The sequence below is a fragment of the Acanthopagrus latus genome, chromosome 24 (assembly GCF_904848185.1).
Source record: "Acanthopagrus latus isolate v.2019 chromosome 24, fAcaLat1.1, whole genome shotgun sequence".
NCBI classification, from domain to species: Eukaryota; Metazoa; Chordata; class Actinopteri; order Spariformes; family Sparidae; genus Acanthopagrus; species Acanthopagrus latus.
The window spans coordinates 13,759,395-13,775,990 of record NC_051062.1 but is presented as its reverse complement, the minus strand read 5'-3'; the positions used below and the strand labels follow the sequence as shown (position 1 = coordinate 13,775,990).

The following is a 16,596-nucleotide window of genomic DNA, read 5'->3' as shown; positions in this document are numbered from 1 at the left end:
AGCTGTCGGTAACCATAGACGAAGAAAAGTGGGATACCATCTGGTCTCTTGCAAAAAGAATTTCAATTTGTACTCGGACAAGAGCAATACAATTTAAGATTTTACACAGATTACATATATCCCCTCACCGCAGGCACCTCTTCAACCGCTCTCTTTCCCCTATGTGTCTCAAGTGTAAAACTGGTGTGGGGACTTTAACTCATTGTTTTTGGTTTTGTCATAAACTTCAAAGATATTGGGTTGAAATTATAGGTGAAATGGGGAGAATCTTCCACGTTGATATAGAGATGGACCCCATATCTCTGATTCTAGGTTATCCAAGTGACCACCTAAAAGCAGCAGTCAACAAAAGATTGTATAACATTCTAACATTTGCAGCCAGGAAAAATATCCTCTTGCAATGGGTCAGTGATAGGATTCCCACTGTCTGTGGTTGGCGTAAAATAATTTTCGAACTGATTCCTTTAGAATATCTTACCAATGTTATACACCACAGTGTGGATCAGTTCTACAGAGTGTGGCACCCTTTTTTGGACTATATCGGACCAGATCTTTCCACCATTTTATTAAAAGGACTGTTGCGCACGTGATCCACACCCGGGTACTGTAAGAATGACCCACCACTTCTTGTATTAGGCCATATTTAAGAGCTGTTGTGTACGTTTTGTGTTTGTATTGCTTTGTTGTTGTGTGTCTGGTGTTGCAGACACTGCTTTGTTAAAAAAGAAGAAAAAAACTGCAATAAAAAACAATGAGGAAAAAAAAAAAAGACAAAGGCAAACACAGGATAATGTAAGGAGGACATTACACATAATTAATCATATAAATAAATACAACTTGGAAGCTGTCTTGGTGGGGTTGGATGCGGAAAAGGCATTTGACTCAGTCAATTGGTCTTTCCTTTATAAGGCATTAGAAAGATTTCAATTTCATAAAAATTTTGTGAAGATAATACAAACTTTATATGACAAACCATGTGCTAGAATACGGATTAATGGCGGACTATCAAATTCTTTTAAATTAGAAAGGGGATGTCGACAGGGCTGCCCTATTTCCCCGCTCTTATTTGCTATTTTTATAGAGCCCCTCAGTCAGTGGATAAGACAGAACGAGAAGATAAGGGGGATCAGAGTGGCTCAGGTAGAACACAAAATTGCCTTATTCGCAGACGACATTTTGATATACTTGGGACACCCATCCACTTCTTTTCAAGAACTGCTCTCAACCCTGCGGGAATATGGACTATTCTCAGGATATAAACTCAACACCCATAAATCTCAAATTTTGACATTTAATTATTCTCCGAGTCAAAAAATTAGAGCGGAATTCGACGTTAACTGGGAATTAAAATTAATTAGGTATCTAGGTGTGAATATTCCAAAAGATCTACACATGATTGTATCAAAAAACTATGACCCCCTAATCTCTAAAATTAAATCTGATGTGACTAGATGGGACCTAGTGCCATTCTTAGGGTTAGGGCAGAGGGTGGAAGCAATAAAAATTAATGTGCTTCCTAGATTACTCTATCTATTCCAAAATGTACCTGCAGAAATTCCAAGGGAAAAATTTCAGGAAGTAGACAAATTAATATCACGTTTTGTTTGGCAGGGGAAGAGGCCAAGAATTCGCCTCTCAACTCTCCAACTAGCCAAAGACAAAGCAAAGGGGGCCTCTCTCTCCCGAACATCCACAATTACTACAGAGCAGCACAAATTAAAGTTTTGGTTGACATTTGTAATCCGTCTTATAATGCCAGGTGGAAAGAGATAGAACTTCAAATTTCCAGTGATATACCGTTACAAGCAATTATAGTGGACAATGGGCTGGTTTGTCATCTTAAAGACACTAATCCGTGGTTAAGGATATCAACTAATATTTTGCACAAAGTAATCAGTGAAAATAAAGCTAAAGAACCATACTGGATCTTGAGATGGATAGGATATGATTCTGAATTCATACCAAATAGACTAGACACAGGTTTCAAAAAGTGGGCAGACAAAGGGTTAACTAAATATAATGACCTTTATGAGGGAGGCACATTGCGACAATTCCAAGACCTTAAAAATTGTTTTGGTTTAACCAATCAGGACTTTCATAAATTTTTACAACTTAGGCATTATGTACAGAAAAAAATGAATAGAGAAGAGTGGCAAACAACCAAATTGGGTATTCTGAAGATTTTTCTACACAGTTTTAGGTCAGACCCTGGCCGTGGAAACATATCAAAGATATACAAGGTGTTACAAGAGCTAGTGGGGGCGGACACTATATACATAAAGGAGAAATGGGAGAAAGAGAGTAGTATAACAATACACCCGGAGACATGGGAAAAAATATTTGTACAACAATGGAAAAGTACTTCTTCAATCTCTTGGAGAGAATTTGGGTGGAAAAACACAGTTCGATTTTTTAGAGCTCCAGCTCAAATGATCTCTCAAAATACATCATGTTGGAGACTCTGTGGCAACAACAAGGCAACTCATTTCCACGTGTTCTGGGACTGCCCTATAATTTCAAAATATTGGCAAGACACCAAGATTATCATGGAAAAAATCTTGAGAGTAGTGATCCCCCTAGAGTTTGAGACCTTATATTTGGGGATAAGACCAGACACTGTAAAGGGGTTGGAGAATAAATATATGTATAATATTCTTCTACTTGCTAGTAAGAAAGCAATTACAAGGAGATGGTTGACAAAAGATCCTCCTTCAGCCAAGGACTGGATCAAGGTGGTCCAAGATATTTTTGACATGGAGAAGCTAACATTCATTCTTAGACTTGAAAATGACAAGTTTGAGAGTCTATGGAAAACCTGGACAAACTACATTAAGGATCACTTGGAAAATAATGGGTAAAAATTATTTTTTTTTTGAAATCTCGGACTCCACTCACAGTTGTTTTTGTGTTTTTGTTTTTGTTTGTTTTTTGGTATTTGTTTTCTTTTCTTATGTTCTTTTCTTTATGCCTTTTCATTCTTGCACAAAATGTGTACTGACATTATAATTAATATGTCTGTAGATTGATACCTTTGTTACTTTACTTATATATCATTATTTAAAAGATCTTAAAGCTGAGGTGTCTCTCTGTCGTGTGGCCTAATTGTTACCATTATAATGACTTTTAAGTTAAAATGTATATATGCCTTTCTCTTCTTTCTGTTTGTCAGGTATACAAAAGTGCAACATGTATTTTTGTCTTGTTTTTCCTCTCTTGTTCTCTTAAATGAATAAAAAGTTTGATAACCAAAAGGAGATAGGGGAGAAAAGATGGGGAAAGTGGTCCATTTACATGGCTCAACAGTGATGTTACTGTACAATACTGAGTAATGTATGTTGATTTGTGAGAATCTTTGGGTTTTCTGTTTTTTCTATTTAAGTGCACCATTCCATGACCTCCTTTTATTTTGTTTCTGCTGTTTGGTAGTTTGCTGTTGTTTTTTTTCTTTTCTCTCTTTTAATGTGCAATTTTATGCAAATACCTTATAAATAAAAAGTTTATACATCTGTGGCTGCAGCAAAACTCATCATACCTGAGAGTGTCCAGTCTCCAGCCTGGATCCTCCAGTCGAGCAGACAGGAGCTTCACTCCTGAGTCTCCTGGATGATTGAAGCTCAGGTCCAGCTCTCTCAGATGGGAGGGGTTGGAGTCCAGAGCTGAGGCCAGAGAAGTACAGCCTTCCTCTGTGATCAGACAGCCTGACAGCCTGCAGACACACAAAACAACACACATCACAGATCAGCTGAGGGTCCTGATGATTCAGTGCATATCTGTTTTTAAGGTTTTAACATTTAATATATTCATCATCTTAGTTTTCACAAATTCATGCATCAGCACTAAACACAGAGTATAACTGAAGCTGGTGTAAATGCCATTAGTTTTCCAAATATCTGGTCATGAATCAACATATTGTACAGATAAAATGATGAACTGATGATAGCATCAGATGAAAAGTCAGAGGATCACTAAAGTAATAACACTTCATACTGAGGGGAGCATGAGTGTCTGAACCAAAACTCATAATAATTCAGACAGTGGTTGTTGAGATTAGTTAATAAGAATAGACTACAGAATAGAACAGAATAGACTGATGGACCCACATTTTATATAAAATGCATTCATGCTTCCATCAGGAAGAGATGCAATAATTTTGGTGATCTTCTGACATATGAGAAATATTTTTTCATTATTTTTTTTTCAAAGTCTGGTTTAGACCTGCTCCAATTGTACAGTTAGATGAAATAATGAAATAAAATGATGAATCCTGACCTGAGAGTTTCAAGGACACAGTGTGGACTTTTCAGTTCAGAAGACAGTCGCTTCACTCCTGAATCCTGCAGGTTGTTGTTACTCAGGTCCAGCTCTCTCAGATGGGAGGGGTTGGAGTCCAGAGCTGAGGCCAGAGAAGTACAGCCTTCCTCTGTGATCAGACAGCCTGACAGCCTGCAGACACACAAAACAACACACATCGCAGATCAGCTGAGGGTCCTGATGACTCAGTGCACATCTGTGTTGAAGGATTTAACGTTTATTATCTTCATCATCTTAGTTTTCACAAATGTATGTATCAGCACTAAACACAGAGTATAACTGAAGCTGATGGAAATGCCATTAGTTTTCCAAATATCTTGTCATGAATCAACATATTGTACAGATAAAATGATGAACTGATGATGGCATCAGATGAAAAGTCAGAGGATCACCAAAGTAACAACAGTTGATCCTGAGGGGAGCATGAATGTCTGAACCAAAACTCATAATAATTCAGACAGTGGTTGTTGAGATTAGTTAATGGGAATAGACTACAGAATAGAACAGAATAGACTCATGGACCCACTGTCACAATGCGGTGAGGGATGTCCTGTCTTGGGTTTTTTGTCCTGTGATTTTCATGTTTTATTTTGAAAAGTAACTCTCCTCTCATTTCAGGTCACTTGCCCTTCCTCTTGTGTCCCCGGTCTGACGTCACCCCTAATCCTTGATTGTTTTCACCTGTACTCCCCTTCCTCATGTGTATAAAGTCTTTGTCTTCCCCTGTCTGCGTCGCAGAAGTATTTCGTCGTTAGTCGTATACAGAAGCCATTTCCACAGCCTTGCATTGTAAATTCCCAAGTTAAGTATCGTCAAGTTTTATTCTCTGTATTTGTTCTCTTTGGTTGTTTGATTCTTGTGTTCTAAAGTTTTTGGTTAGTGCTTTGATTTTCAGTTCAGGATTTTGATAGGCGTTTGTTTTCCTCCATGTGGAGCGCCTTTTGTTGCATCTTTTCATTACTCAGTGTAGATATTTTTGATAGCCTGTGAGCTGACCTCTTCGGAGAGTTTTTGTTTTCCATTTAAGTTTTATAATCTTGAAATTAAGAATAGTGTAGATTCCTCTTTCTGGAGCGTTTTCCATTTTATGTGTTCTATGTCTTGTATGTCTTGTCTGTCACCATAGAAATTTCATAGCCATTGTTTTGTCATCCATACTAAAGAGTTACAGATCAGTTAAATAAAACCTGTCGTTACTTCAATCATTCTGCATCTGAGTCCTCTCTCCTTGTCTGAGCGTGACACCCACATTTTATATAAAATGCATTCATGCTTCCATCAGGAAGAGATGCAATAATTTTGGTGATCTTCTGACATATGAGAAATATTTTGTCATTTTTTTTTCTGGTCCAGTCTGGTTTAGACCTGCTCCAATTGTACAGTACGATGAAATAATGAAATAAAATAATGAATCCTGACCTGAGAGTTTCAAGGACACAGTGTGGACTCTTCAGTTCCGTACAAAGTCGCTTCACTCCTGAATCTTGCAGGTTGTTGTTACTCAGGTCCAGCTCTCTCAGATGGGAGGGGTTGGAGTCCAGAGCTGAGGCCAGAGAAGTACAGCCTTCCTCTGTGATCAGACAGTCTGACAGCCTGCAGACACACAAAACAACACACATCGCAGATCAGCTGAGGGTCCTGATGACTCAGTGCACATCTGTGTTTAAGGGTTTGATGTTTAATATATTCATCTTCTTATTCTTAATTAATTAATCAGCGCTAAAAACAGAGTATAACTGAAGCTGGTGTAAATGCCATTAGTTTTGCAAATATTTGTTCATGAACCAACATATTGTACAGATTAAAATGATGAACTGATGATGGAGCTAGAAGAAAAGTCAGAGGATCACCAAAGTATGTACAGTTCATCCTGAGGGGAGCATGAATGTCTGAACCAAATCTCATAATAATCCATCCACTGGTTGTTGAGATTAGTAAATCGGGACCAGAGTGCAGAATAGACTGACGGACCCACATTTTATATAAAATGCATTCATGCTTCCATCAGGATGAAATGTAATTATTTTGGTGATCTTCTGACATATGAGACAGATTTTATATTTTCAATTATTTTTTTACCCTGTCTGGTTTAGACCTGCTCCAATTGTACAGTTACAAGAAATAATGAAATAAAATAATGAATCCTGACCTGAGAGTTTCAAGGACACAGTGTGGACTCTTCAGTTCAGCAGAAAGCAGCTTCACTCCTGAATCCTGCAGGTTGTTGTTACTCAGGTCCAGCTCTCTCAGACTAGAGGACTGGGAGCTGAGAACTGAGGACAGAGCTTCACAGCTTCTCTCTGAGAGCTTACAGCCACTTAGTCTGGATAAAGAATAATCGGCAGAACAAGAAATTAATTTCGTTTTGGGTCAATAACAGCACATTCACTGCATTCTGTAGAAATTTCTCCACACTTACAGAGCTTTGTTGGAGGCTTTGACCACTGGCAGCAGCCTCAGAAGAGCCTCCTCTGAAGCAGAGTATTTCTTCAGGTCAAATACATCCAGATCTTTTTCTGATGACAGTAAGATGAAGACCAGAGCCGACCACTGAGCAGGAGACAGTTCATCTGTGGAGAGACGTCCTGAACTCAGGTACTGTTGGATCCCCTCCACTAGAGAACGATCGTTCAGTTCATTCAGACAGTGGAACAGATTGATGCTTCTCTCTGGAGACAGATTCTCACTGATCTTCTTTTTCATGTACTCGACTGTTTCCTGATTTGTCTGTGAGATACTTCCTGTCTGTGTCTGCAGACCTTTAAGGAGAGTCTGATTGGTCTGCAGTGAAAGACCCAGGAGGAAGCGGAGGAACAAGTCCAGATGTCCATTTGGACTCTGTAAGGCCTCGTCCACAGCACTCTGGTAGAGACGTTTCTCTGCAGATTGACGGTCTTTCTTTTGTTTGTTTGTTGTCAGCAGATTGACTCCAGAGTTGATGAATGTCAGATGGACATGAAGAGCAGCCAGAAACTCCTGAACACTCAGATGGACGAAGCAGAACACCTTGTCCTGGTACAGTCCTCTCTCCTCTTTAAAGATCTGTGTGAACACTCCTGAGTACACTGAGGCTGCTCTGATATCGATGCCACACTCTGTCAGGTCTGATTCATAGAAGATCAGGTTTCCTTTCTGCAGCTGATCAAAAGCCAGTTTTCCCAGAGACTCAATCATCTTCCTGCTCTCTGGAGTCCAGTGTGGATCTGTCTCAGCTCCTCCATCATACTTGACCTTCTTCACTTTGGCCTGAACCACCAGGAAGTGGATGTACATCTCAGTCAGGGTCTTGGGCAGCTCTCCTCCCTCTCTGGTCTTCAACACATCCTCCAGAACTGTAGCAGTGATCCAGCAGAAGACTGGGATGTGGCACATGATGTGGAGGCTTCGTGATGTCTTGATGTGGGAGATGATTCTGCTGGCCTGCTTCTTGTCTCTGAATCTCTTCCTGAAGTACTCCTCCTTCTGTGGGTCAGTGAACCCTCTGACCTCTGTCACCATATCAACACACCCAGGAGGGATCTGATTGGCTGCTGCAGGTCGTGTGGTTATCCAGAGGCGAGCAGAGGGAAGCAGTTTCCCCCTGATGAGGTTTGTCAGCAGCACATCCACTGAGGTGGACTCTCTAACATCAGTCAGGATCTCAGTGTTGTGGAAGTCCAGAGGAAGTCGACACTCATCCAGTCCGTCAAAGATGAAAACAACCTGGAACTCTTCAAAGCTGCAGATTTCTTTGGTTTCAGTGAAGAAGTGATGAACAAGTTCCACCAAGCTGAACTTTTTCTCTCTCAGCACATTCAGCTCTCTGAAAGTGAATGGAAATGTGAACTGTATGTCCTGGTTGGCTTTGTCTTCAGCCCAGTCCAGAGTGAACTTCTGTGTTAAGACTGTTTTCCCGATGCCAGCCACTCCCTTTGTCATCACTCTTCTGATTGGTTCGTCTCTTCCAGGTGAGGCTTTAAAGATGTCTTCTTGTCTGACTGTTGTTTCTGGTCTGTGTGGTTTCCTGGATGCTGTTTCAATCTGTCTGACCTCATGTTCATCATTGACCTCTGCAGTCCCTCCCTCTGTGATGTAGAGCTCTGTGTAGATCTGATTCAGAAGGGTTGGGTTTCCTGCTTTAGCGATCCCCTCAAACACACACTGGAACTTCTTCTGAAGGTTAGATTTGAGTTTACGCTGACAAACTGCAGAATGACTTTCTAAATAAACACACAACCAAAAAAATCATAAAGTTATTTATAAAGGCACTAACACAATTTCCGTCCTCTAAAGATTGAATATATAAGCAGATTCATCATCATCAGACTTCAGTAATTGTCTCATTGATCCATCATGTTAAATCTTTAGAGAAATCCTCTTACTGCTCTGCAGACAGTCAGCCAGCTCCTCCTGCTTCATTCTCCTCAGGAAGTGAAGTGTGATCTTCAGAAATGCCTCTCTGCTGCTCCTCCTCTGCTCTTCATCCTCACCGTCCAACACCTCCTCATCCTCCCTCTGACTCTCTGAGCATTCTGGGTAATCTGAACTCAGAACCTTCTGGACCTTCTTCAGCTCGTTCTTCACAAAAGTGACAATGTTCTCCTCCAGCAGCTGAAACAGAATATTATGTGAATGACAACATTTAACATCAGATCCATGTTGGACAGATTCACCACTGGTCTGTAAAGTGCAGCATGGAGATTATTGTGAACAGACTGGATGTAAAAGTAGTTGTTGTTCATGTACAGACCATAAATATGGAGTCCAGGTGTGTCTGATGCTGCTGGACAGACGGACCTCTGGGAACCTCTGAGCTCTCCTGGTCGACTCTGTGGAGGAATCATGAAGAATCAGTCACATTGTGTCTGTCCACTCAGAGACAAACTTGCTGCAGTGTTTGGGTGTTTGAATGGAAAGTCTGTGAACTTCAGATCAACTGCAGAAGCTGATTTAACAGTTGAGGGCACTTTAAGAAAAGACAGGAGGAGTCGGCTGCTAACACATACTGTCAAAACTGAGACTGAGCTCAGATCAGCTGAATCAAAGTGAGAATAACAACTACAAACTGTTTTACTGCAGGTTTCACAAACAAACACTATATGACAGAGGTGGGGGACTCCAGTCACATGACTTGACTCGAGTCGGACTCGAGTCGCAGATTTGAGGACTTGAGACTTACTTGACTAACACTGATGAAAGACTCGACTTGACTTTGACTTGGCATTCATAACTTGAGACTTGACTGAGACTTGACACAGATGACTTGAAAGTCTTGGCTTTTCTTTCTTTATTTATTTTGCGCATATTGAGACTGTATGACGTGGTGCATGCAGTGATTTTGGCCACCGTCTTGGTTAAAGCGTTTGTGTGTGTTTCAGATAAAGCGTCTTCAGTGCACACAAAGCCATTATTTGAAATGTAGGCGCCCAAACCAACACGACTCCGTACCGGCACACATTTGGTGCGACACACTTGTTTTTTCGTGCACGTCTGCGGCGGACCTGCTTCGCCCTCAGGTGTTGTGTCTGTGTCTCTCCTGCTGTTTCTCACAGAGCTCTGCCCTGTTTGAAGGGAGAAGTGTCTGTATGTGTAAAGGAGTCCCCTCCGAGGGGGGGGCAATGTCTGAGAGTAATATTCTCAGCTGTCAGGATGTGCAGTATGATACAGTTCCAGGGTTGATATTAATCTAATATATAAAACTAATAATTATTCAGTCCCCGCCTCCAGTAGCTGGAAGCGCCTCACCCACGACCTCGCTCGAGGGTCAGAGGATGACACGCCACAGAAACCCCATCGGAGCTGTGGAGGCAGGTAGCCGATTTCTGATGCACCGCTCTATCAGAGGGGGTTAAGACAGGATGTGTGTGCATCTAAAGTGTCCGTTAGTGCCGTCGCAGTGCAGGAAAGCATCTGCACGCCAGAAAGCAGTGACAGCTGTGATGCAGTTGGTGGCCAATAAGGTGGCCAGGATTCAGGGTGAGGTGACCGCGGCCACCCCACCCCTCCGCCATTGATCCTGAGAGTAGTCAATACATTATGTATTCAGAAAAAGGAACGAAAACAATCAGACCTCTGTGGCAGCTGCAGGACTGAGAAAAAGCTGACCAATCTGAGCTATTCAGCCCGAACAGAAAAAACTCAGATGCCTTCATGTCTTGTTCTGCCTGCGCCCCCTCTGTCCCTCCCTTCTCCACACGTCACGTTTCACCGATGCCAGAAATATTCAGCTCACTCCTTCTCCCTGCTGATGCGCTTTAAGTTTGTGGGGGCGTGGCTTTGGACGGAGCACTGACTTCAAATCTTGCTAGCTCTCCAGGATTGTAGACCCGAGCTTTAACTTGCTACACCACCGCTTCTGTAGCGGAGAGACAATCACAACAATGCGGCTGCAAGCAAAGTTCGTTCCCCAAAAGTCTCGTCAGCAGTTTAGTTTTGTGGCATTATGCTTCGAACAAACCATGGTCCATTTATTTTCAACCCTCCGCTACCCCTGACGCGCCCCCAAACGCACCAACCCAACCACGGCCATATTGCACATGTACATGTTGGATGTAGATGCATCTACAGACACGACCTGCGTGTTTACATGTTCACAGCCCTGCAAGCTGAAAACAACAATAATTCAAAATTTTCCTCTTGAGTTGAAAAACATCTTTCTCCACAGTTAAAACATGAATCAGTCACATATTAATGTTATTAACAGCTCACCTCTTTACAGCAGGAGCTGGTTGTTCTTTAAAATGAATGAGACGATCATTTGACTGGTCACTCTTGAAGGACACACAGCTGGGCTCAGGTCCAGGTCCAGGTCCAGGTCCTGGTCCAGTAGAGGCTGGTCTCCTGTTGGACAGAGAAGAAGACCACCAGAGATGTTAATTCACTTTCTAGTCTTCAGACACAGAAGCTTCTGTCCATAAAATAGTGGTAAACAAAAAAATAATAAAAATAATAATAAAATAGTAAAACATCAGGAATAAACCTTCAGAGAATATTGGACCAAACTAATTCAATAAAGTGAAATGAAGAGTTGAAGACTGGTTCTATTGGGCAGCTTTCTAAAGTGAGAAGATAAATTTAAGTGAAGAAGAACGAAGCTGAAAATAAACATCAGGTTTCAGAAAACATCTTTCATCACAGTTAAAACATGAATCAGTCACATATTAATGTTATTAACAGCTCACCTCTTTACAGCAGGAGCTGGTTGTCCTTTAAAATCAATGGGACGATGTTCTGACTGGTCACTCTTGAATGACACACAGCTGGGCTCAGGTCCTGGTCCTGGTCCAGGTCTAGGTCCAGGTCCAGGTCCTGGTCCTGGTCCAGTGGTTTTAGAGGGAGGGCCTCCCTCCTCTCTGTCCTCACACTGATTCATGCTGCTCATCTCACACACACTTTCATCTGGAGAGGAAACACAAATCATTCATCTGCACATCAACTGAAATCAGCCTTTCCATCATGTCTCCTGTCAGAACATCAGCTGCTCCTCTTCTGATTGGCTGCTTCATATCAGTGTCACATGAATGCTGCACTTCTACTGTCAGTCCTCTAGATGGCGTCATGGAGCATCAGACTGGAAGTTTAACCAGCAGACACGACTGGCATCACTGTTGTACAAACACCAGTAACAGTGGAGGAAAGTACATTTACTCCAGTACTATAAAGAACTACAGTTCTGAGGTACTTTAGTCACGTATTTCTACTTCATGCAGTTGATGATCCGGGCTCAGTCTAAATGATGACGTCATAGTAAATGTTGAGACACATTCATGTGTTTGGACTCATTTGAATTTACAGGATAACAAGTAACTGATGATTATGAACAAGAACCTGAACACCAACATATTATAAGTCTCATCAGCTCCAGTCAGCAGCAGCAGGGAGAGGAGGAGGGAGGGAGAGCTCCCAGACTCCCTTGAGAAATCCCTCCATTTAGTGAGTTGATAAGTTCAGAGAACCTTTATAAACTCCGTGAAACGCTGTCGACGACACATTCTTAATGATTCGGGCCTTCTTGTAAATCCGGCATATGTTACAGCCTCGTTTTAGGAGGTGCTGCAGGTATCGACACAAAATGGCGGACGTGTGTCCGGACGCTCCGAGTTTAAACTTGTGAGTTTGGAGAAATAAACAACCGAGCTTCACTTTTTGTTCTGTTTCCGGTGTAACAATGAAAAGTAGAGCTTGTGTTAGCGAGTCCAACATGTCAGATTCATTACATTACCTTCAGCTGGAGGTTCAGACGGCCAATACAGGTGCGCAACTCACCTGTGGGAGAAAGTGAAAGTAAACTGTGAGGAGGAAACAGCCAGAGAGGCGAGTTCAGACTGGGAGTCTTCCTGTTAGACTGAGGGCGCTGCAGCACGACCCACAACCAGCTGACACATGTAAAGTTGCGCATGTTAAAATAAACAGCAACATTTCGCCACATTTAGCTACGGAAGCCGAGAACGGCCACGGACTTTTCTCCTTTTTATGCACTGTTATCTCGTGATAACGAATTAATTAATAATGTGTTCCGTGGTATTAAATGAACTAATAAACGTTTAATTACGTCTCACATTACATTTCTAAGTTAACGTTAGCCTACATGTACGTTAGCTTAGCTGAAGCAGCCGGATAGAAATGAGTTTGTCAGCCTCTCACCTGCTAACCGGTCTCCCCTAAACAAACCCAGTCAAGTAAACAAACTAATATCAACACCTGCAGGCTGCAGCTGCAGCTACGGAAGCCGGTGTGGTGACTATGACAAGCTGTTTTAACATTGAATCGAACCACACTCCTCTCTGTAATTAAAGATATCCGCAATAACATTCTTACTAGTAGAAATGTTAGTTCAAGATATCTACAGCTCTGATTGTACTAGTCAAAACTACATTTAAGAGATCTAAAAATCCTTAAAAAGTATGAAGTGGCCGTTTTAACATTTAATAGTGTAGTATCTGTGTGTTTTCTACACATCTTTGGTTACTAATTGTTTCTCCTCATGTGAGTTAAGAATACAAATAGAGTGGATTTACAGCTCCAGGGGTCAGAGTGGTAACTGTGTAAGTGCCAAAGGTTATCAGGTGGCAGACCAGGATAAAGCAGTAAACCTAAGATTGACCCCCACGCCAGATGGTGGGAGATGCTCAAATGTTTGTGTTTGTGCCCGTAGAAGAGCAGGAAACCCACTTGGGTCATTTTGGGGACAAGACATGAAGTTGAATGCAGCCAAGTTAGATGAGTTACGAGAGAAACAAGTCAACTCCTCTTTTAGTCCATTGGATAATTTACCAAAGTGACCAATTAGGAGAAGTGGGTGTGTGCTAGAAAGGGACTCTAAAAACCCTCGCACAGGAAGAGAAGGGGGGGTGGCATTTGGTAGAATTCCTAAGATCGAAGGCGTAGGAGTTCTGATAGGGCAAGAGGGCAAAAACGTTTGGCATTACTTTGCCCTGTTTGGAGAACATCAGATGTGGGGCCACACTCTGCTCGGACGCTCGGCTAACCGAAGTTTGTCTCAATAAAGACTGCTCTATCATTCCACCCAGCCTTGCCTCCGCAGAATTCTTTTATCAACATACTACATGCTGACACTTTTGAGGAAGACAGCCCAGAAACTACAATAGTTAGACTGGATATGTATTGCAGATATCTGTAATTCACTTCTTCTAAAAGAACATTTCAGATATCCACAGTGACGTTCTTCCTGGGACAAATGACGTCACTTTTGCCATTCATGTGACTTTCTTCCTCAAGGATGCTCTAAAAAACAAAAATATCTTAAATAGTAACTTGATTTATTGACTTAAACATCATACAAGCTTCACATTATATTTGTTATAAGATGTCAAGTGCTGATAGACGAGCACAAGAAAATACTCAGTCATCAAAACAGAAGAAAGATAAGAACGTTGTTCCAGGTGAAAACAACTATTGTCCTTCCCCAACAACCGCATTTTTCAAAGAAAAAGATTCTACTAATTTTGTGCCACATGCACCTGTGTAATATTCACCTGTAATGTTACAAGAGAGGAAAACTTGGCATTGTACATGTTTGACATATACATCTGCATTTAGTCCTGCAGTCACCAGCAGGACTGATTCTATTCTTCTGGCTGATATTCACCAGATACTTCACATACATGCACGTGCATCTCATGATCTATTATCCTCTGGAAATATCATTCAATGCTCCACATTATGTTTCTGGTTTTGTTTGTCTGCCTGAGCAAATATCATCCCTTGAAGTTCATTCTTTTGTCTTAAGTGCTGACCAGTTGTTTGACATTGTTGTAAGGTATTACAACTGCAATTAAGCATTATGACAGGTATTACATGCTTTGTTAAAATATGTAATCAAATGTAATTCTGACATATGAAGAAGAAAATCACAGCTCAAACTTTTCAAATGAGATACAAACATATTTTTTTAAATTTTTTAATTTGTTTGACAGATGTTATGACACCAACATGATTTACTACAAATTTCCATCATGACGTGTCGCTGCATCTATAGTCATATGTGACAAGTGGCTCATATTAAATCTGACGCTGTAATTAAAGTGTACCTTGTTACATCCTGGCACTTTTTCAGCTCGGCAGCAGTTTCTCCAAGCGAATCCAAGAGGAGTGTTCTTCTTTCAGATGGATATATTACCTGTATGCACCATAAAGACCTCAGATCAGTGTACATACAATATGTTTGTCCACTTCAACAGTACAGAAGAGCTCTACTGCATGTGGTCTGCAACAAGAACTACTTTGGTATCAAGGTGCAGGATGAAGAGTTCACAGAGCTGAACACAAGTCTGAACAAATACATCACTTGATCTGTTCCTGTATGATAGACTGTATGTGACATGTCAATATGTGCTCTCAATAGCTGAAAAATCAATACTAACAATCAGGAACCAGTGACGGTGTTCATGCTCAACACCAAACAGCACTTCATAATGTGACGGATTCCACTGAAAAAGTTTCAATACAAAAGCAACATCAAATTACTTTCACCACAATATGTGACAAGACAGTCCGCAACTAACCCTGCACATCCTGTTGCGACCTTCAATAAAATAGACAAATTAAAAATAAAATTTTAGGGGAAAAAATCGTCCTGCCGGCCTTAAATTGACTCAACGGCGCCACCTGCTGTTGTGAAGTTTGAATTACAGGACATTTGTTAGAAAGTTTACTGGCATCTGTTTGTGGATCAGCAAGACGGAAGAGGAGAGACAAAAGTCACTTTTTACACATTTTTTTGTTCGTGCTTGTAGAATTGTTTTTTGTTCATGAAGAAATAAGTTTCGTTGTGTGTGTAAAACCTGCTGTATTTGTTTCTGCAGCATGTTGTATTTGTTTGATACGGACATTTCTTGTTTGCAAAACTAAATGCTTTAGTTTGTGAATGATGTTTTGTATTTGCAGACCTCACTGAGTTTGTTTGTTACTGATCCCTCAGTCTGGTGAGCGTACCTGCTCAGGTGAGTGATGTCATGACTTGGTGTTGGTGGACGTGATGCTACTTTAGGTTTGGACACATTCTGGGAGCTGCTGTTGGCTTGTGGATCACATATGTTGGGCTGTTGGTCCACTGGGTCTCTATTTAATGATCATTATGGTCGACTGTCACTTCTGATGCACTGATGGTGCTGAAGAACTGTTAGAATCCTCAAACTCAACCACGGGAGGCGTCAGGTCCGGACCGCCCAGCGCTCCGATACTTGTTCCCTTGTCTCATCTGGTCCTTTAATGAAGGAGGTTCAGGAGAAGTTACAAGGTGGGAGCTGGATTCCAGACACCGCCGTGGCTCCATCACAGTAACTGGCAGAATAAATGAATACGTCGGAATAACTGAGCAGGAAGGTGGAACCACTTTAGAAACAGTTGATTTTAAACTTTGACAGATACTCACACTTCCATAAAAGTTTACTTGCTGATGGTTCATTCTCCCATAATCCCCTGCTTCCATCCCAGGTCCTTCTGGAGGAGGCAGAGGTCGAACCTGTAACCTGAGTTACTACAAACCAGGAACAGACACATCACACTACCAATCCCCCGAGAACTGGAAGATCTTCTCTGGACGCTTTTCATTCTGTACTGCAAACTTCACTGAGTTTATAAGAGTCAAACCCAAAACTCAATCAAGACTCAAACCCATTAACCTTTTCTCACAGCTGTTTATTTTCACAGATGAGATTCAAATCCAACAAACGTCCTGAAAATACAGCCGGACTTCAACAGTGTTTTCTGTTTCTTACATTTCACTGATAGTTGTGGATTTTATTGGAACAAGAGCCAGAATTCAAAACAACACATGACAGAAAG

General features: G+C 41.3%; 1 protein-coding gene across 1 annotated transcript in view; it reads right to left on the bottom strand.

Annotated features, from left to right (window-relative positions):
* Positions 1-11,736, bottom strand: part of LOC119015205 (NLR family CARD domain-containing protein 3-like) — a 30,160-nt gene extending 18,424 nt beyond the window's left edge. Inside the window, exons 1-9 of the mRNA XM_037090997.1 lie at positions 11,472-11,736; positions 10,999-11,130; positions 9,041-9,119; positions 8,673-8,901; positions 6,731-8,510; positions 6,461-6,634; positions 5,731-5,904; positions 4,270-4,443; positions 3,533-3,706 (exon numbers count right to left, since the gene is read on the bottom strand). Of these exons, the coding sequence (XP_036946892.1) occupies positions 3,533-3,706; positions 4,270-4,443; positions 5,731-5,904; positions 6,461-6,634; positions 6,731-8,510; positions 8,673-8,901; positions 9,041-9,119; positions 10,999-11,130; positions 11,472-11,710 (3,155 nt within the window). The 5' untranslated portion in view covers positions 11,711-11,736. The remainder of the gene's footprint in view (positions 1-3,532; positions 3,707-4,269; positions 4,444-5,730; positions 5,905-6,460; positions 6,635-6,730; positions 8,511-8,672; positions 8,902-9,040; positions 9,120-10,998; positions 11,131-11,471) is intronic.
* Positions 11,737-16,596: the final 4,860 nt, after the last annotated feature.